Source organism: Diadema antillarum, unplaced genomic scaffold (genome assembly GCF_040938485.1).
Source record: "Diadema antillarum isolate AM-2024a unplaced genomic scaffold, OU_Dant_1.0 seq00000731_RagTag, whole genome shotgun sequence".
NCBI classification, from domain to species: Eukaryota; Metazoa; Echinodermata; class Echinoidea; order Diadematoida; family Diadematidae; genus Diadema; species Diadema antillarum.
The window spans coordinates 373,341-392,026 of NW_027271632.1; the positions used below are offsets into that span (position 1 = coordinate 373,341).

Below are 18,686 nucleotides of genomic sequence, written 5' to 3' on the forward strand. Positions count from 1 at the left end.
TCTTTTCTGTTTTTTCTGCACCCACTAAGCTAGACTCCTCCCCTTTCTTGTTTTCTGTGATGTCATCAAGAGCTACATTACACACCTACACAAATACCTTGACTTTTGCACGAACTCACAAGAGCGTGACAGACCTTTAGGAATTTATGCCTCAAAACCTTTCATGTATGATAGTCAATGCCCTGCGGGATATGTTCCAGGATAGAGTCTTTTGTCACGAAAAAATGTGAAATGTATTGTAAAAAGCCTGTCTTATTGTGAGTCAGTAGCTGCTGTCACACTGGCAAAAGATCACGAAATTTAAGATCGCGATTCTTTAAGATCTTGAGCTTTTGCCAGTGTAATTGCAAACTTCTCGCGAAACTTCTTGCGAAACTTCCCACTCAAACTAGGGATATATAGGGAGATTCACCCACCCTTGTCAAACTTCTCAATCTTTTGCTAGTGTGAATGCTAGAAACTGAAACTTAGCGAAGTTTGTCATGTGGCCAGTCCACCATGTTTTTGAGGGCTGTGCCTCCGAAGCGTGCAGCCATTGTGATGAACAGAAGTGTACTGTTTCGTTACAATCACCAGCCGTCAGACGACGTACTCCTTATTATTATTTGCACACGAGCACTAGTGACCAAAACTTCTCGATCCAAGGATCGAGAAGTTTGGCTGCCAGTGCGAATGGACGACCAAAGACCGTGAATACTTTGCAATCTTAAAGTTCTCAATCTTTTGCCAGTGGACTGTGGCTATTGTGAGCTGGTGCACCTGGTTGTAGCAAGGTGCATACCATTAGGTACTTTGATGTGTAACTTCAGATGGCTTTACTGTTGATGACATCACGACAGGAAAGAATTTTTTTTTTTTTTTTTTCCTAGGGTGGAGCTTAAAGGGATGGTATATTATTGGCAGAGAGGAGGATTGGGCTTTTAACTCTTTACAAGATACCAAGAAACCACTTTTAAAATAGTACAGAGCATACTATTCTAAGAGGAATTCAAAGTTTATTTGATGAAAATCAGTTTTGGAATGGCTGAGACATCCAAAAACAAAGTAAAACAAAGAAATCTTAGTAAAAGGTGGGTCCCACCTTTTATGACCCACTTCTTATTAGGATCGCTCTGTTTTAGACATCTCAGCCATTTCAAAACCAATTTCATCAAATAAAGGTTGAATTTCTCTTGGTATTGCATGCTCTCTTACATTTCATAATCAGTTTCTCATTATCTCACCAAAAACTGTTAGAAACCTGAAGTTACAAGTGTAGGTCTCAGTCAAACTTATACAATCCCTTTAGTAGGTGCAGAGTAACAATATAAGCAAACACCAACTCCTAAATTTGTGATACCAGTTGGTATGTAGACCTAAATTGTATTCACATCAGCAGATATCATCACAAAGTGAGATTTCACAGGACTGCAATGGGATGTCAGGGGGTCTTTACAGTCTAACCTGTCGTGACTTCTAGCATTGTGACTTTAACTGCTACTGTTTAAATTTATCAGATGCTCCTTTGGGCATATAATCTCACACACTCAAAGATACACGTACACATATTTATCTATACTTTTTTCTTCAAATGACATCTACAAAGTTGACCTCTACTTACTCACATCTCGCCCCAATATATCAATGAGTTGCTACTGTAGCTTAAAATGGTCATTAAGTTGACTATAGTTCATCATATGTTTTTTGACTTTCTATGTCATAAACTCCCAAGTTCAATAAAAAAAAAAAAAAACCTTCATTACGTGATACACATTTGTACCAGGTTCAGTCAAGTTTCATCGAGTATGTATGCATTTTTGATTATTGAGTGTCTTGAGACAGTAGAGCCTTTGGCCTTGAAATCCAATCTTTGCCCTACCCAAAGTATTCAAGACTCCAACTCTTATTCATCGGTTTGTCTTGTACATTGTACATGCATTAATCTATTTTCCACCTGCTGACCTTGAGTCATTCTAAAGCATGGGCTAATGATTACAACACGCAGACAGACGGACAGATGAACAGACAATCAAAGGATAGTAGTACCAGCATCAGCACTTCCTAATGCAGGCACAACCAAAAGAACATTCCCTGAAAGGCAATAAAAATGTTTTTATAAAAAAAAAAGGAAAAAAGGTTTCTATGACCTTTTGGGGTTGGCTGCTATGCTGTTGAAAATGTACTCACCATCAATCATCATGCCCATGTCAATGCACTTTTGGAAGCGGCAAGCGGGGCAAGCCTTGCGCCTCTTCTTGTTCACCTCGCACTTGTTCTTGGAGTGGCACTGGTACCGCAGGTTACCTGTAGCAGGGACAGAGCATGAGGCCACACATTACATCAGGGTGACATTCGTTGTAAACATGAAAGGGCAACATATTCAGCTAAATTAGTCAATGTCAGTAACGGAACAGTCATACACACACACACACTGGCATTACACACATGCAAACATTTTCACCATTCAGCTAAATTAATCAATGTCAGTATAAAACATAAAACTCATATACACACACACTAGTATACACACATGTACACACTCAACACATACAATTATGTACATTGTAGCTGATGAACATTGTCTTGTTCCTATGTACATCACTGTCAACTGTTATGGATCAATGTGAAACCAGCAAGAATGTTCTAAAACACATGCACAGATCCATGAAACAGATTTGTTCTCACATTTCTCCCCCCCCCCCCCCTCACGGTACCTAGACTTATTTCTGAAGATTATAGATTTTCCTGTAATGGATTCAGACACATGAGAGAGGGATTATGTGCTCTCAAAGTTATTTTCCAAAACATAAAAAAAAAAGAAGAGATTATTTGAACACTTTGTAATTTGGGTCTAGAAATATACAAGTTATACTGTAAAACAAAGAATGTTCACGTCCATTTTGATTTTGCAAATTTCGTGAGAGCCGAGTTTTGCGAAATTAAAATGCACGCTAATGATCTTGTCTACACTATATGCATTGAATGTTAGAGGCAACTCGCAAAAAATTTCATGCTGCGAATGAGGCTGTCGGCTCCCATTCACAAAAAATTTCGAGCGTGAAAATACTGTGTTTTACAGTAATCTTCAGATGAAAGAAAACAATGTAAACACAAACAAAATTGATAACAAACACTTTTATCTTTCGCAAGGAATTACGAAATGTGTTTCAATTAGCTGCAGTGAAAGACCTTGTCTTCTGCCATACATACACACGCACACATATGCACAAACACACGCACAAATACTTACATACCATCGAGGGAAGCAGAAATAAGCAAACAATCATGTACTGAATGATGAACAACCATTACTCAAAGTTAAACAAGAGGCACAAATTATATGACTAAGGCTATCGCTTTGTGATGCAGTCTACATGTGGTAAGTCTCTCTTGCCTCTGTATCTATGCACCTGTTACAGCACATACATCTGCAGAGAGTCTTAGTACTGTATCATTTCTTCTTGGATACTTTCTGATTTGCTATTGTGATAACAACCCCACTGGTTGAGGTTGTTTGTGTTGACCAGCAATCATGTCAGTCCGTTGACACAAACAGAGATGTGAAAGTGTTTGACTGAAAATGAAAGCCAAACGTTTGTTATCTAACCCTAAACATTTACCTAAGCTTTGCCATTGTACTGCATGTTTTTTGTTACCCAAACTCAATTTGCACAGATTTCACCTGACCTTTGAACATGTAATAGTCCCAGCAAACTGGAAATTACCCTGTTTCTCTATATCAGTAAGCATAGCATGTGTCTTAAAGGCAGGAGCCCTCTCTGGCAAGCCCAGATGATTTCAATCAAATTTGTCTTTGCCTCTTGGAGAAGAGTTCAAAATGCAGCTGCAATTACCTCAATACCTTGTAGGGAGCACAACCAAAACCAAAACCACAACCAAACCATTATAACGGGTAACCTCTATGTAAAATACTGTGTACCCCTTATTTGCATTCAGCCATTCCATGATTCCAAAATTACTGTTGGTAGCTCTAGATAACACTATATGATCTCACTGCCTTGCATTTTGTTTTTCTCAGTTCTCCTTTTTTCATCTTTATACAATCCCTATGTGTATTTGGACATTTTGGCTTAAAAAGTACTGTTAAAGCTATAAAGAAATAGCACCTTGCCTATTCTAGAAGCTACACAGCACCTTTAAAACAGAGACTCTATCACTTCAGACAATACTGATAGGAGCTGTTTTATCTTTGTTCAGTTTGGGCGACAGGATGTTGTTCATGAGGTGACACTGGGCACGCCGTTAAAAAGTGCATAGGACTCATACATCACACCAGTACATATACTTTACTTTTAACATGCCATTCTCAAAAATGAAAGCACACATCTCTCCCGTAGGATTGTATCTCACTCAGAACTCATTACTTGTTAAGTTGGCTTTTCTACAGGCCACCGCAAATTATAAGACTTTCAGTCGCACGACTGACCGACTTTGGATCCGAAATAAATCATAATTGCCTCAGAATAAATATGCTTGTTTATTTCAGATCCAAAGTCAGTCAGTGAGGTGGCCTTAACATGACCATTAAGAATCCTCTTAAATGCTTATTAGCAAGCTACCTGGGACCGACAGATTTAAGTCCATTGAAAGGACTAGGCAATGAGAATAAAGTGCCTCAACCAAGGGCACTATCACTGCTCTAAGCAGACTTGAACCAGGGACCTCATGATTAAGAGTTTGAAGCATTATCCTCAGAGCCACAATGGCTCCTCCTCTCCCATCGATTTTAAAGTGAAGATCTCGGCCATTTGCATGATTCTGAATTAAATTCACTATCCTCCGTGTTCATATCTCCATAAATGTCTTGGAGAATTGCAACTGATTCAACCTTAACTGCTCATCCTGCGAACAAATATTCCTCGAAAGATGATCACCAAAAAGATGCAATACTGTTCCTATGAATAGATGTCCATGAAGACAAGTTGATTTCCATGCACGCACTAGAGACCATAAGAAAGTTGGAAAGGGGGAGATCCAAGGGATGAGTACTGACTTACTACATACAATATCTGGAAGGCACCCACCTTGAACTGTCCTCTTGAAGAACGCTTTGCAGGCTTCGCATGAGGCGATACCATAGTGGTAGCCGGACGCCAGGTCTGAGCACACGGCGCAGAGGCGAGGATTCCCGCTCTGCTCCGCTCCTTCGCCGAGGGCTACCTTTGCCATGTCATCCAGCATGTTGGTGTTGAAGCCATTCTGCAGGGCGGCTGCGCCAGCGGAGCCATTGGCGTCCGGGGAGCAGACGCTGTCACTGCTGCAGCCAGGGCTGCCCTCATACTCTGCCTTCACCAAAGCATGGGTGGGAGACCCAGTCTGCTCAAAAATAAAGATTAACAGGAAAGGTGATTAAGTTGTCATGCCAAGCAATCAAATCAATGCAAAACTGTCATACTATTCATGTAAAAGCATGAAAATCAGTAAGCGTTTTTGGATAAATAAATAAAGATCCACAAATAATATTTACAACAATAAAAGAAACCATACAATGTCAGTCCCTGCATCATTCAGTGCACACCATACAGTGTAGTCATAACAGTGATGCATGCTGGTGTGTTTCATCCTACAGGATGTCCTTGGGGTTTGAGCATAAAAGCCTATGGCACATCTAAACAAGCATGGATACCATATCTTTATTGGTTTTGCGCCATTCTGAGAAGTTGAGTCACACTAGTGTCTTAAAGAAGAAATCCACTCCAAAACTGTATCAATTTCATAGAAAAGAGAGAAACAAAAAAAAAACTTCCTGCAGAACAGTGGGAAAAAAAATGATTAAAACTGCATAAAAAATAAAGTATTACATTTTGAAATCTCTTTTTTTTTCTGAAAACACTTCTTAACCTGTTGTTGTGAATATTCAGATCAGCAAGTTAATGATGTCATGCTCTCACAATTTCTTATTCATTTCATATACAGAAATGACAAAAATCTTATATTTCAGCTGTATAAATATAAAACTTGCCTTAAACCACCCAAAATAAAAAAGGACAAATGTTAAAGCTGCTTTATTTTGGTATGGGAATATGCTTTATCTGTATTAGCTAAAAATATTTTTTTTTCTGAATTTCATGCATGACATACATGAAAAATGGTGAGGGCATGACATCATCAACTCGCTCATTTGAATATTCATAAGGACTGGTCGAGAAATGTTTTCCAAAAAATGTGAAATTTCAAAATGCCATATCTTTCCTTTTCTCATCCGATTTTTGTCATTTTTGGAACGTTGTAGGGATTTTTTCTCTTTCTTTTGGAATTTATCTATTTTGGGGGTGGATATCCTCTTTAAGTCCAAGTTCCAATAGACAACATTAAAGCATGTAAAGACAGGTCAGCTGAGACCAACAGACCAACACATGACTAAATTCCTCATGGTGCTCCTGGTAATACCCGAAGCTTTATGTGCAACACAGTGCATGCTGAGTTTTCTTTTCGTGTTCATTTAATTGAATCTATGAAGAACAAAAGTTGCCTTTTTGAATCTCCAAGCCTTATCGTCACTTCAATTTAGGTTATTTGCAGTTGCAATTTATTAGCATTAATTAAGATTGGATGGAGTCTATCACAGAGTGCGTCCACACTAACGCATGTCAACCCTTGCCTGTCGCATGAGGCAAAACTTAGTCAAAGTATGATATTTATTTTATATGTTTGCCCACTCAAAAGAGGCAGCATTTCTGTTCTGGTAATGAACTAGAAGAAAACTAGAAGACATATTTTTATTGGTGTTCTAAACTGAGAAATGATTGAGTCAACAAGCAATACATGACGCTGTCACAAGATGAAAATAGGATATTATGAAACAAACGCTCACCACCAGGTGCTTCATGCTTTAGTTCCACGCCAACCAGGTATTCAAAACACACTACTGGTTTCCATCACAACTCTCGGGCTTTGAAATAGCCATGAAGTGCGATGTAATCCCTCAACATGTCTGAAACTGCTTCAGCAGCATTCAGCGTACCAGGTACATGATTAACCAGGCAGATACTCCACACTGCATGGGTCACACACCGACATTGATAGATCAGGGCAGGACCTAAGATCCAATCTAGTGAGCACCTCAAATTGCATTTGGCAAAAAATAAAAATGTGCTCCAAAGAAAATGTGTGCACAACTTGGCTGTTTCAGCCCTTGGTACTGGGTCAAAGTTTGATGACAGAGGAGATAGAGGTGACATTCATGAGGATGAGGAAAGAGCCAAATAAGGGTCCCTTCAGTTTGCCCCGTATCTTTAGAGTTCCTTGAAAGGAGAAAGAGGGCAAAGTCTGCCTGCGTATTACATACAAAAGCACATGCAAGTCCACACAGCTGTCCAGGAGGCAGTAAAGCCAAAGTGATTCATGAATGCAAAGCTGAAGAGGGCACACATGCAGTGGCAACCTCTTTTCAAAATAACACAAATTCCAGGAAAATTATTCTAAATCACTCCTCTTCCCCAGAAAGCATACAGTGCAATCCCTGCCATGGATTTAGATCAGAACTACTCTTGGACTACTGTATATGCCATATATTTAGCGAGTCTAAATTTTCGCGAATTGGAACTTCCCGACAATTTCGCGAGTGGTTAAATTCGCGATCATGGAGTACTGTACTGAATGGAGAAATGTACATGTGCGTCACATTCATATCGGGATCAGAGTCATTATTTTCGCGTGTCTTTAATTTCATGAATAGTACTCGACTCTCGAAATTCGCGAAAATAAAAACCTTGCGAAATATTCAGCGTATACAGTATATGATTTAATCACCATACCACATTTAAAATGCCTGGATCAATTCATTCAATAAGGTCCACTTTCTAAAAAGAATGCAGACAGCATTAATGTTACAAAAACAATGACATGAACTACAAAATTCTAATTAACTGGATGCAATGAAGACCATGTGACCGTATTTCTCTCTCTCTCTCTCTCTCATTTCTATTTCTTTCTCATTTCTTAAGCCAACATGTGGAAATGTCTACATTTGTCAGGTTTGGTTTCATTGGTTAATATGTGATTTGAGATGATGACATTGTCAAAAAAAAAATGTAACACACCAAGAAAGAAATAGAAATTTGCCACATCAGCTAAAGTGGAAACTAAGCCACCAGCACACATACCTGGTATCCAGAGAGCTGGGTGTAGTTTGGGGAGGATGGTGTTGAAGACTCTCCTTCGTCAGAGGAAGAAGCCATGCCTACATGGTCCCATTAGTGACATCCCAAGGGAGAAAGGTCAAGGGTCAATAATGCTGTCACACTAGCAGTTATCTTGGCATCCTGAAACAAAAATCCACATGAGCAAAACTTTGCATGAAACTTTATATCATGTCTTAACTATCCTTCAATCACTTTGATTTCTTTTTGAACTTCTTACTTTCACAATCAGAATTAATGACAGAACCATTGCTTTACACCATGTTCAGTTCAATTACCCAAATGCATCATGGAACAAAGTCACGGCTCAAATAGAACTTGGCATTATCTTAGGAACAATTAGACAATCTGAACTTCAATGTTCATGCCTGCAAACATGCTACAGCTATGCTTTACTGTAAGTTTTGTTTCCCATCTTAAGGCACAACATCTATTGAAGACTGCCCGATTTGCATCTCAGCATAGAACACTTTGTGTGAGGCATTTTTCCAAACAAATGGAAAAAGTTTTCCAATGATTTGATTTCTTCCATTTTCTCCCGAAAATAGCTTACATACATTGTTACATCAGATTCCACAGTATACTACATTCAATCTTCATTGATTAAAAGTGGCATTTTACGACAACACGGTACTGTGCAGCAATTGAATCGCTTGTGAAGTTCGTCAATTCCTGAACAAACTGATAATACATACAATATGCACAGTTAGCGAAGTGGATCTACGTAATATTTTTCTTACGTGCATATTACAGTACCAATACTACGATTTATGATCCTTTAAAAAACATCATAAATGTGTCAATGTGAGATTGTGTAACAATGAGCTGTTCAAAGCATGCATTTCAACCATACTTCAAGACATTCTATTGAAAATAGACAAAATCTCAGAGAAAAGATATCCAACAATGTTTTTGCATGGTATGTATTTGTATCCCCTAATGTATGCTTGAAGTTCAATCTTGGCACAAACATTTCTAATTCAAATCACCAACACTGAATGTTTTCCTATCTAATCCTTTCAATTAGATTACTGTATAATTGTTGAGAATACAGGTGTGGTATGCTTCAATAAAGAACAAGATAAAAGACCAACACTGGTCAAATAATCATCTAAAAATACAAATGAAAATGTCTGGAGAACAGATGTGCTCTCAAAACATTCTTGCAAAAATGCATTTTTCATATTCTACATCATAACATAACAAAGCCTGAATGATCTAGTATAAAAAAAAGGGGGAAGAGAAAAGAAAGTCATTCCTATGTTCCCATCAGATCACTGGGTCTACAAATAGATCAGTTACCATGATTTGCACTAACAGAAGGCAACACTGCACTGCCAGAACTGTCCATCTGCCTGCTAGGCTCATGACTGATGAGACTTGGTACATTCCACTACACACTACTGACTTCTGGGTCTGAGTGTACATGTACCAGCACATTACTGGTAGTCATCAAAGTATACAAAGATTGATCAATGCCAACTGTTTCCAGTACATTTATGTGTATATGAAACCATAGGCACAGCATATCTATCCCAGCTATTGGGTCACAGTACTACCGTACATTGTATGTAATGTAAGTGAAATAAACTTAAAAGAGAAAACATACAAGTACAAGTTTGCATAAACATGCTCACTGTTGCCATGCTCTAGTTACGGTGTACTCAATATGAAGTTATAACAACAATACACGTACAAGTACCATGTTTTTAGAATTCTTTCCATTTTTTCCTAAACAATCATCCTTTGTGGTGTCATAATATTTTTCTAGACAGATTTATGATCCATGACTTCAGATCATATAAATACTCTAGCACACTATCATGACTGCAAGTCAGAGGGCAGAGAACGCTCTATGAGTAAACACTGTGGAAAAGCATGGGTCAGTTTACAAAAAGTTACCCATACACACAAGTACAGTCGGATACCCTGACTGTTAAAAAATAATAATAATTCAAAAAAATCTGCTCTTTAAACCCTCTCCTCTCGCCCATTTTTTCTTAATGAGAGTACTTCCTGTTCCTACTTCACCAGATAATACTTAGCAAATACAGTACCAAGGTCACAAAAAACAACTACAACAAAGAAAAAATGAATAGCAAGAAATATACATGAATACACAAGTCTGAGCATGAGCATAATTACACCTTTAAATTAAGCAGTGATACATTGCAGATCGTAATCATTACATGTTTTGTAAGAGATCCAAGCATCTGTATCTGTATTTCTGAAAAAAAAAAAAACCAAGAGTGTTTTTACAGCTTCCCAAGTGTCCTTTAACCCCATCAATACCTTCTCTCCCTTGCCCCATCCCCCAAGAAATAAATGAAACAAAACATGACAACATACCCTGTACTATAAAGAAGTGCAATCGGATGATTAAATTGGATGTGTATTATGCAAACATAGTTGTACTGGATGACTGCCAATGTACAGCATAAATCATCGGTCTATGACACTCATGTTTTCATGGCCATCCATGTATTGGCTTTCCTTTTTCTTCAGCTACCAGTATGTACAGCAGGTCATGTGTGCATGGTTCTAGTGTGATGCATCACACACAGGTAACTTGCACTCTATAATTACATTGCCTTGTCATTCATAAAAACTTTCTCTGTATGGTAGTATAGATATCGATAGGATAGTAGAAAAATGATCCACTTGTCTGAGAACTGAGCATTGGTTAAAGAAAACCAAAACCCAAAGAGAAATGTGGATCTAGTGAAAGCAGCAACAAAATTAGCCGCATTCTTACAAATCCTGTTATTTGCAAAATGTTACACAAAACTGTCAAATTTTATCCCACCTGAGCTTAAAGGGATCGTATAGTTTTGGTTGAGACCTAATTTCAGGTTTCTAACATTTTTTTGGAGAGATAATGAGAAACCTCTTATGAAATATGGAAGAGCATGTAATTCCATGAGGAATTCAACGTTTCTTTGATGAAAATTGGTTCAGAAATGGCTGAGATATCCAAAACGGAGCGATTGTAATAAAGTGTGGGACCCACACTTTTTTACGATCGCTTTGTTTTACTTTGTTTTTGGATGTTTCAGTCATTCCAAACCCGATTTTTATCACATAAACTTTGAATTCCTCTTAGAATGGTATGCTCTGTACTATTTCTTAAGTGTTTTCTTGGTATCTCGCAAAAGGTTAAAAGCCCAATCCTCATCTCCCCCAATACTGTACTATCCCTTTCATGAAATCACATTCAGTCAGGGAATTCCTCACTGAAATTCCCTGAAATTTTGGCCTATGGATATGTTCCTTTGGGCCCATGCACCTTCATTTTGCAAAATTCCCTTTCAATCATGTGAAAGTGTTTAACATTTTATCTTTTATAAATGGCACCTTCATGGTCATAGCCCTCTTGAGCACAGCATTGCAACATTTCAAAGCATTAACAGAGAGACAGAGAGAGAGAGAGAGAGAGAGAGAGATTACACACAGACAACAGACAGACAAACATACAGACAGAAAGAGAAAGAGGTGGTCCACATGGAACAGGCTTCATACAATATCACTGCAAGATGACTGGAAGATGCTTATTTAGAACTGCATTTTTTGATATCCAAAGAGATGAACAAATCCTTTTCTATAATGTATCATTTCTTTCTGCCAGACATGTTTTAGTTCAGTCATCATTTTTCCTATCTTTAATCCAATTTGCTCAGACCTTCACATTTCTGTCATTCTATCTACTTCACTAAATGTGTGTATCTATTTGTCTTTCTTCAGATTAGGGGGGCATTTCATGAAGCATTTTTGTCCGACAACTTGTCGGACAAATTTGCTCTCAACCAATCAGATGCAAGGATTTCAGTAGCTTTTAACATTTTGTCAGACGAAATATCTGACAAAACGCTTCATGAAATGCCCCCTAGGTATGTCTTACAAATTTTTGACATAAAACATGTCCAAATACAAATTTATGTGATCAAGATGACAACAAAAAGATGAAAATCTAATTCAAGCAATAAAAATCACAATAGAATGAAACTGGCATTAAAAAAACAAAAACAAAATTAAAACAAAAACATGCATACCAGATACCACACTGTTGGTAATCTCACAGGCCCAATGCATGATGAAAAATTCTAACAGGAGCATCTATGGTAGTGTTTTTTCTAACTCCACCCACACTTCCTGGGTTAGTGATTTGTGTACTTTGACCTCAACTACACAGTGTACATCAAACTATCATCCCTGGCAGATAAACTGGAAGAAACCAATACTTCTCTCTGTAAACTGTAGAAATTTAACATGTATCAAGATGCAGAGTCAATAAGGTTTCATGCCCCACATTTGAACAAGAAATAAATTTATGAAAATGCAACACCTGACAATCTCCTAGATGACAAAGTCACGTTTGGAGTTTTTATTTATTTTCACATCACCCTGGATTAGATACCATTTGCTGATTCTGAATGAAATCATGAAATTGAGCAGTTATTTTGAGAGTGAATGGGAGTACACGCTTTCTGACATTGTGTAAGAACACAGAAGTAGGGGCAGGGAGATAACACAAAGGTACACAGTTCGGATACGTGAAAAGTGTTGTCTCAGAGACTCCAACCCCAATCACCTTCTGATCTGGAGATTCTCCCGCCCAAAACCCCTAGCAAACTGGAGACTCCAAGTTGATGTGTGTGAAGCGCAAAATTCCTAGGGTTCTAGATGTTCTCTGGTGCTATCTAAGGCTTATTTTTTCAACATACCATAGCAATATAAGTAAGAACTCCTTTCCACCGGGAGACACAGAGCCAGGGCGGGAGAAATCAAATCTCAAGCGGGAGAACGGGAGATTTTGCAAGAATGGACTTTCGGCGGGAGATCTCCCATCGAAAACGGGAGAGTTGGAGTCTCTGTTGTCTTATTTCCTATACTGTATAATGGACTGCAATCGAGTTGATTTAAACAATATGGTTTTAACACAAGTCAACATGGCCCCTCTTTAAAGGGAAGCAGTCCTGAGATTTTCCCTGTACTGATAATTAAGAAGAGTAAAAAATATACACTTTCACCAATTTATACGCTTGGACATCAAAAATTGTCTCCGTACGCGATTTTTGAAAAATAATTCCTGCAAGCGATCGTGAAAGAGCCGGCAAAAAGATGCTACGTAGTGCATGCCCTACTCACCAAGTTGACAGCCGTGCCTCTAAAAACCAATTTAAGTGTTCAAATGATTAGTTGCAATTTTATCATATAATGTGAAAGTTTGTGGTTTTATAATTTCAAACAAAATATTTCAAGCTTAGATATATATAATTTACGAAAAATTAATATTGTAAACATAAATTTATATGTATTTTCAAACCAAATATACCATGAACTTGACATCAAATAGGCACGGTCGTTTTCTAGCTTCCGTCCGTGTTGCATACTTCTTAGCGTAGAAACCACTCTCGCGCGCAAATCCTTACCATACCAGTGTATACATACACAGTACACTCGACTCCGTCCAGTCGATTTTGGCATTCAAACCGAAGATAACCTGTGCATGAGAGAGTCGAATTCTTCAAAGAAAATATTGTTTGTATCTCAATATTTCTGTAAGTAGTCAGATAATCGCCTTTCCTCGAAAAAAAAAATATGACGTGAGCCGGGAAGGGTAAACACAGGGGGTCGTAGGGATATGATTTCGCTCCACTTTGCCGTGCATGTCCAGTCGGCACTGGCAGCAGCTAGCTCAGTGGCACTGTACTGTGCACAGTCCAACCCCGGCTGCAGGCCCACGGTAAATTAAACATAGCTAGCCACTTTCCTTACCTCTCTACGCTTTTTTTTCCCTCGGTTCTCTTCGAATTCGATGCTCGAGGTATTTCTGTTTTATAACTCATGTGAGCAAATGGTCAGGATTGCATCTGGTTTCAGGAGTTTTCTCGGTTTATAACCGAGGGCCACAGCCTGCCGGTCCACGTAAAAACATCGCTTCACAAATTGTCCACGCACAGGTAGGTCACAACACGATTTCGAGATTTTGTAGGCCCTAAGTTTCTTATGTTCGGCATCGTTGTACCGATATTTCCCAGCCATACAGCTCACCTTTCACGATACTTTTGTTGGTCTGGGACGGAAAAAAAGGATTTTCCTGGGAAATTTTCTGCACGATTCGAGCAAAACTACTGATGTAAGATAGCCTGACCAGACGACGCTGAATGCGGTCGCCCCTGTAGTGTACTAGCAGGCCTGTGTAGAATCGTTTCTACCTTCAAATATGTACACTCTGTACGTACTATAGAACATGCATGAGCGGCGACAGGTAGGGCTGCAGCTGCGCTTGAGACTGGAAAAGTGCGAAGGGCAAACCGCGTACGGGGTGCGTACGCGTATCTACCGTAGATCTATCATCTAGTTGTACCGTCCACACGTGCGAATATAATACACAATACATACACACACACACAAACACACAACGTTGAAACAATGTCAAATACGAGTCGGAGTAGCCACCGACGTCTTCATGCATCCGGGTAAACTAGGGAGCGTACGGATAACGAGCAGAACACGGCTGGGAAGAGTTGTGCATCGACGACGTATGACTCTCCGCCAAGACTTGCTCATTAGCATATTCACCATGCAGAGTCACACTTTTTCAACCAAAATGTACGAGCTTATTTGGTGATTTTAAAGTTTGTTTTTGGTGAGAGTAGTTCATTGGAGGTACCAACAACAACATATTTTTTTAAATTTCGTGAGGACTGTGTCCCTTTAACAAGGTTAAAAGTCATTAACTGCTAAACTTCATTACACATTGTTGCAGGGGGAAAAAAATCATAGCAAGCATTGCGAAGGCACAAAATGCATATTCTCCAAGAAGAACTCATACAAATTCTTGCTAATGACACAATACTTTGTAGGCCTATTGCACCAAAATTAAATACTCATACTAACAGTTCTAGAGTGTGACACATGTACACTACACACCTCAGTACTGTGTACCTTGGATATGTGATATAAGAATGCATGCACATTCCCCCAATGCTGCATAACGCCCATCAGGACTGAGACCCTTTGAAACTCAGTTTTTGTCTTCTAGATACCGCTAAATCCTCATTTCACTCCTTCCTCCACTGCACACCAAGGCTACAAGTTGGCAGCCCATTCACTTAGAATGTAGGGCCTATGTTTGCCTACAGCTGAACGACTTGGAAAACATAAAAGGTCTCCTAAAGCAAGGAAGCTGCTGTAATAACTGTGTATCAAATGCTCTTACATTCTACAATTACAATGGATAGAAAACAGAGGAATACTATATCATTACATCCAATGTGTCAAGAAACAGTAATGTGCAGTACCCATACGTAAACTCTGTTAGGCTACTGCGTTCACTGCCAGTACAATGGAAAAGGATAGCTAGTGAAAACAAGGAGGTGGTACCTCCTTGGTGAAAGTTTGTATGACCTCTGGGACTGATAGTGATGACACCTCATGAGTGCACATTCTTTTCAGGCACAAACTTACATTACAATCTTGAGAGTGCAAAGCATTAAGAATCACTTGCTCATTGAACAAAGTTCTGAGAATTCAAGAATGGTGGTAGTCATGGTGGGAGGGGGGGGGGGGAGATCGCATACATGTATGGAGGTACAACATAAAATGAGAATTCATGAATGGTGGTACTAGGTGGCTGGGGGGGGGGGGGGGGGAGAGACCACATACATGTAGGACCAACTTATACAACATAAAATTAAAATTCAAGAATGGTGGTAGTTGTGGTGGGGGGAGGGGGGGGGTGGAGTGCATACATTAACATGTATGAACCCCAGTACAACACATAAAATGAGAATTCAAGAATGATGGTAGTTGGGGGGGGGGGCGAGACTGCGTAGGAGCTACATGTATGTACCACAAAAAAAAAAAAAATGAGAATTCAAGAATGGTGGCAGTCGTGCTGGTAGGAGGGGGTAAGGAGGCCACATACAACGTACATACAATTGTATTCATACTTGTAACAGAAAATGAAAGATCTAATCCTTTAGTTTTGACAAAGTTCTGTCATTTACAGTGTAACATACTGTAAAAGTGGATATTTTCGCTCAATTTGTGAGACATGAAACAAGCGCGAAAATGAAAGCACAAATTGTGTTCCTTTTACAAGTAATGCTACAGTGTATTTCATATTTTGATTCAATCAAATAAAAAATGCACAAAACTCATCTTTCCCTTCCACGTCCGAAAAATTACTTGTGCAAAAATTGCCGCTTTTAGGGTAGCTGAACAGCTTTTACTTGACTGTACGTTTAGCCAAAAGGATAAAAACATCCTCACTAAAAGTAACCACAAACCAAGAAGGATTTGTAACATTTCAACAAATCTAGGCTCCATTTTATAGAGAATTGCTATGATAGCAACACTTGTCGCAATGGTGCTCAGTTGTATAATTCCCTTCTCGCAAAAAAAAAAAAAAAATGGAATGTGTGAAAGATATTAATCTTGTCATAAAGACTCACCAGGATTACCTTCTTCCACAAAACCCAAACATCTTCTATGTCTTCGAGTTGCGGTTCAACACACTACACAGATGAGGAGGGGTGTATCATGTTCTCAAACAGAAATCCTCCAGATGGGTAGGATATGCTGGTAGATACTGGTATACCAGCAGAGGCACAGCTATTAGAAGCACAGGTCCTCTTTAATTAACTTCATTTTCATCTGAGCTTCATTTGCTATGCGTGACACAAATTAAAGAATGTTTCACATTTCACGCAGCTTTCAACTTGTGGATCTCGTTTTGGAATTTGATGCTCGAGCTTCTACTCCAATAAGGTCAACTTTACTTTCAAGACTTAAAAATGGTGTGGAAATGTACTTTAAGTTGCAACTTTGGTAACCCCAGCGCGGGCGCTGTAACCAGTAACAGCGCCCCGAAGACTTGTATGCAATTTAGTGAAGTAATCAAGTGCACTGCAATGCTTGCAATTCAGTAAACAACTCATCGTTCAAAACGACACTTGGATTCACAACGAAAAGCCACATGTTGTAATGCCATATTGTTGAATATGTTACGACCAAAATCACTCTGAGAATGATCGCACAAAAGAAACAATCAACTGATGTTCAGTCGGTTTATTAACAGTGATATTGTGGGTACAGACTGGTAATCGGCGTCACATCAATACAACAATGATCAATAGAAGCGGTTATAAATCGGTAGTGGAATCACTTACACGTATTAAATAATCCTTTGAAAGTGTCCAAATACGATGTTCGATGCACAGACGAATGATCCTTGACGCACCGATGAATGATTCCTCCGACGTAACTCCAGAGGCGCAGGTTACGATAGTCCACGGTATAGATCCGGGGTAAAATCCACGATATATGTCCACGGGGAAACGTGCAGAATCCAAACGTTGTGACGACCACGTCCAGTTGAGGCGTTGAATGATGATTCACATAATAATGTCCAGCTAAGAATCCAGCCCACCACAGCTTTGCCGTAGCAATGTCCATTGACATAAAAATGGAGTCTCTCTCCAATGTAGGCAAATTAATTATCTGCAGGCAAAATGTCTCCCAGGCCTTATCTCCACAAACATAACAGGTCAGCAGGTAACACAGGACTGACTATAACAAGTCGCTTCAGAGCCAGAAGTGACGTAACTCTCAGAGCAGAGGTGTTGGGTACTCTGCCTACTGCAGAATTTCTCTGGCTTATATACTATCCATTCACCCCCTTCTAGCACATTCTATAACTCTCTCCAACCTACTAGCCAGTCCAAGTTCCAGGAAACCTGGATGACTCACTGCCTAACTATGTACAAAACATCATTACCAAGAATAACTACCAATCACATTGGGCTACAGGGACAGTGCCTCACTCAGCCAAATATGTAAGCACATCCCAGAACTTTCTGGAAAGGGTGAAATCATTCTAGATTGAGTGAGCTATGATATATTTCCTGTTACATGCATGTACTGTATAGTTACATTGTATACCACCTAGAAAATTCTCCACTGATCTGGTCAGCCTGTATGTACTATATCTATATCACATAGAATGTTCTCCATTAATCTGGTCAACCTGTGTACATACACATTAAAACAACCATGCATACAGTACATCATACATGAACGTAACTACTAGTGTGTACATTTGTGACACCATCCCCCATGGGAAAAAGAAAGCCTTGCTGTAGCAAGGGTTTCTTTTACCTTCACAATTTCTCATTATTATTTACAATGAATGTGAGGTAAAATCCAAGTTAAGCTACAATAATCACATACTATCACATGCCTTTTGGATAGCTGTATTAATTCCATGTTCTCTTTTCATGGATACCATGTACAATGATATTGCTTGTATTCTCAGAGCTTATACAATCATGTCAAACTGTTTTGCATACATTAATGGATATGCTAAACACATACACTGTAAGTGATATGCCGGTGAAAACTTTTCACCCTTAACTTCTACTGTGCTATCCACTATCTATGTCACACCAACTGACTTTCTGTCATAGCACTCTTTCAGCACATTGACATGACACATTCTTTGATCAATGCCTCTGTCTGGCGTACTGATCACATAGTTCA

The 18,686-nt window shown here is 39.0% G+C and overlaps 1 protein-coding gene across 1 annotated transcript in view; it reads right to left on the minus strand.

Annotated features, from left to right (window-relative positions):
* LOC139738242 (steroid hormone receptor ERR1-like) overlaps positions 1-18,686 on the minus strand; it is a 48,112-nt gene that overhangs the window by 13,440 nt on the left and 15,986 nt on the right. Inside the window, exons 2-4 of the mRNA XM_071648896.1 lie at positions 8,106-8,264; positions 5,025-5,316; positions 2,167-2,283 (exon numbers count right to left, since the gene is read on the minus strand). Of these exons, the coding sequence (XP_071504997.1) occupies positions 2,167-2,283; positions 5,025-5,316; positions 8,106-8,180 (484 nt within the window). The 5' untranslated portion in view covers positions 8,181-8,264. The remainder of the gene's footprint in view (positions 1-2,166; positions 2,284-5,024; positions 5,317-8,105; positions 8,265-18,686) is intronic.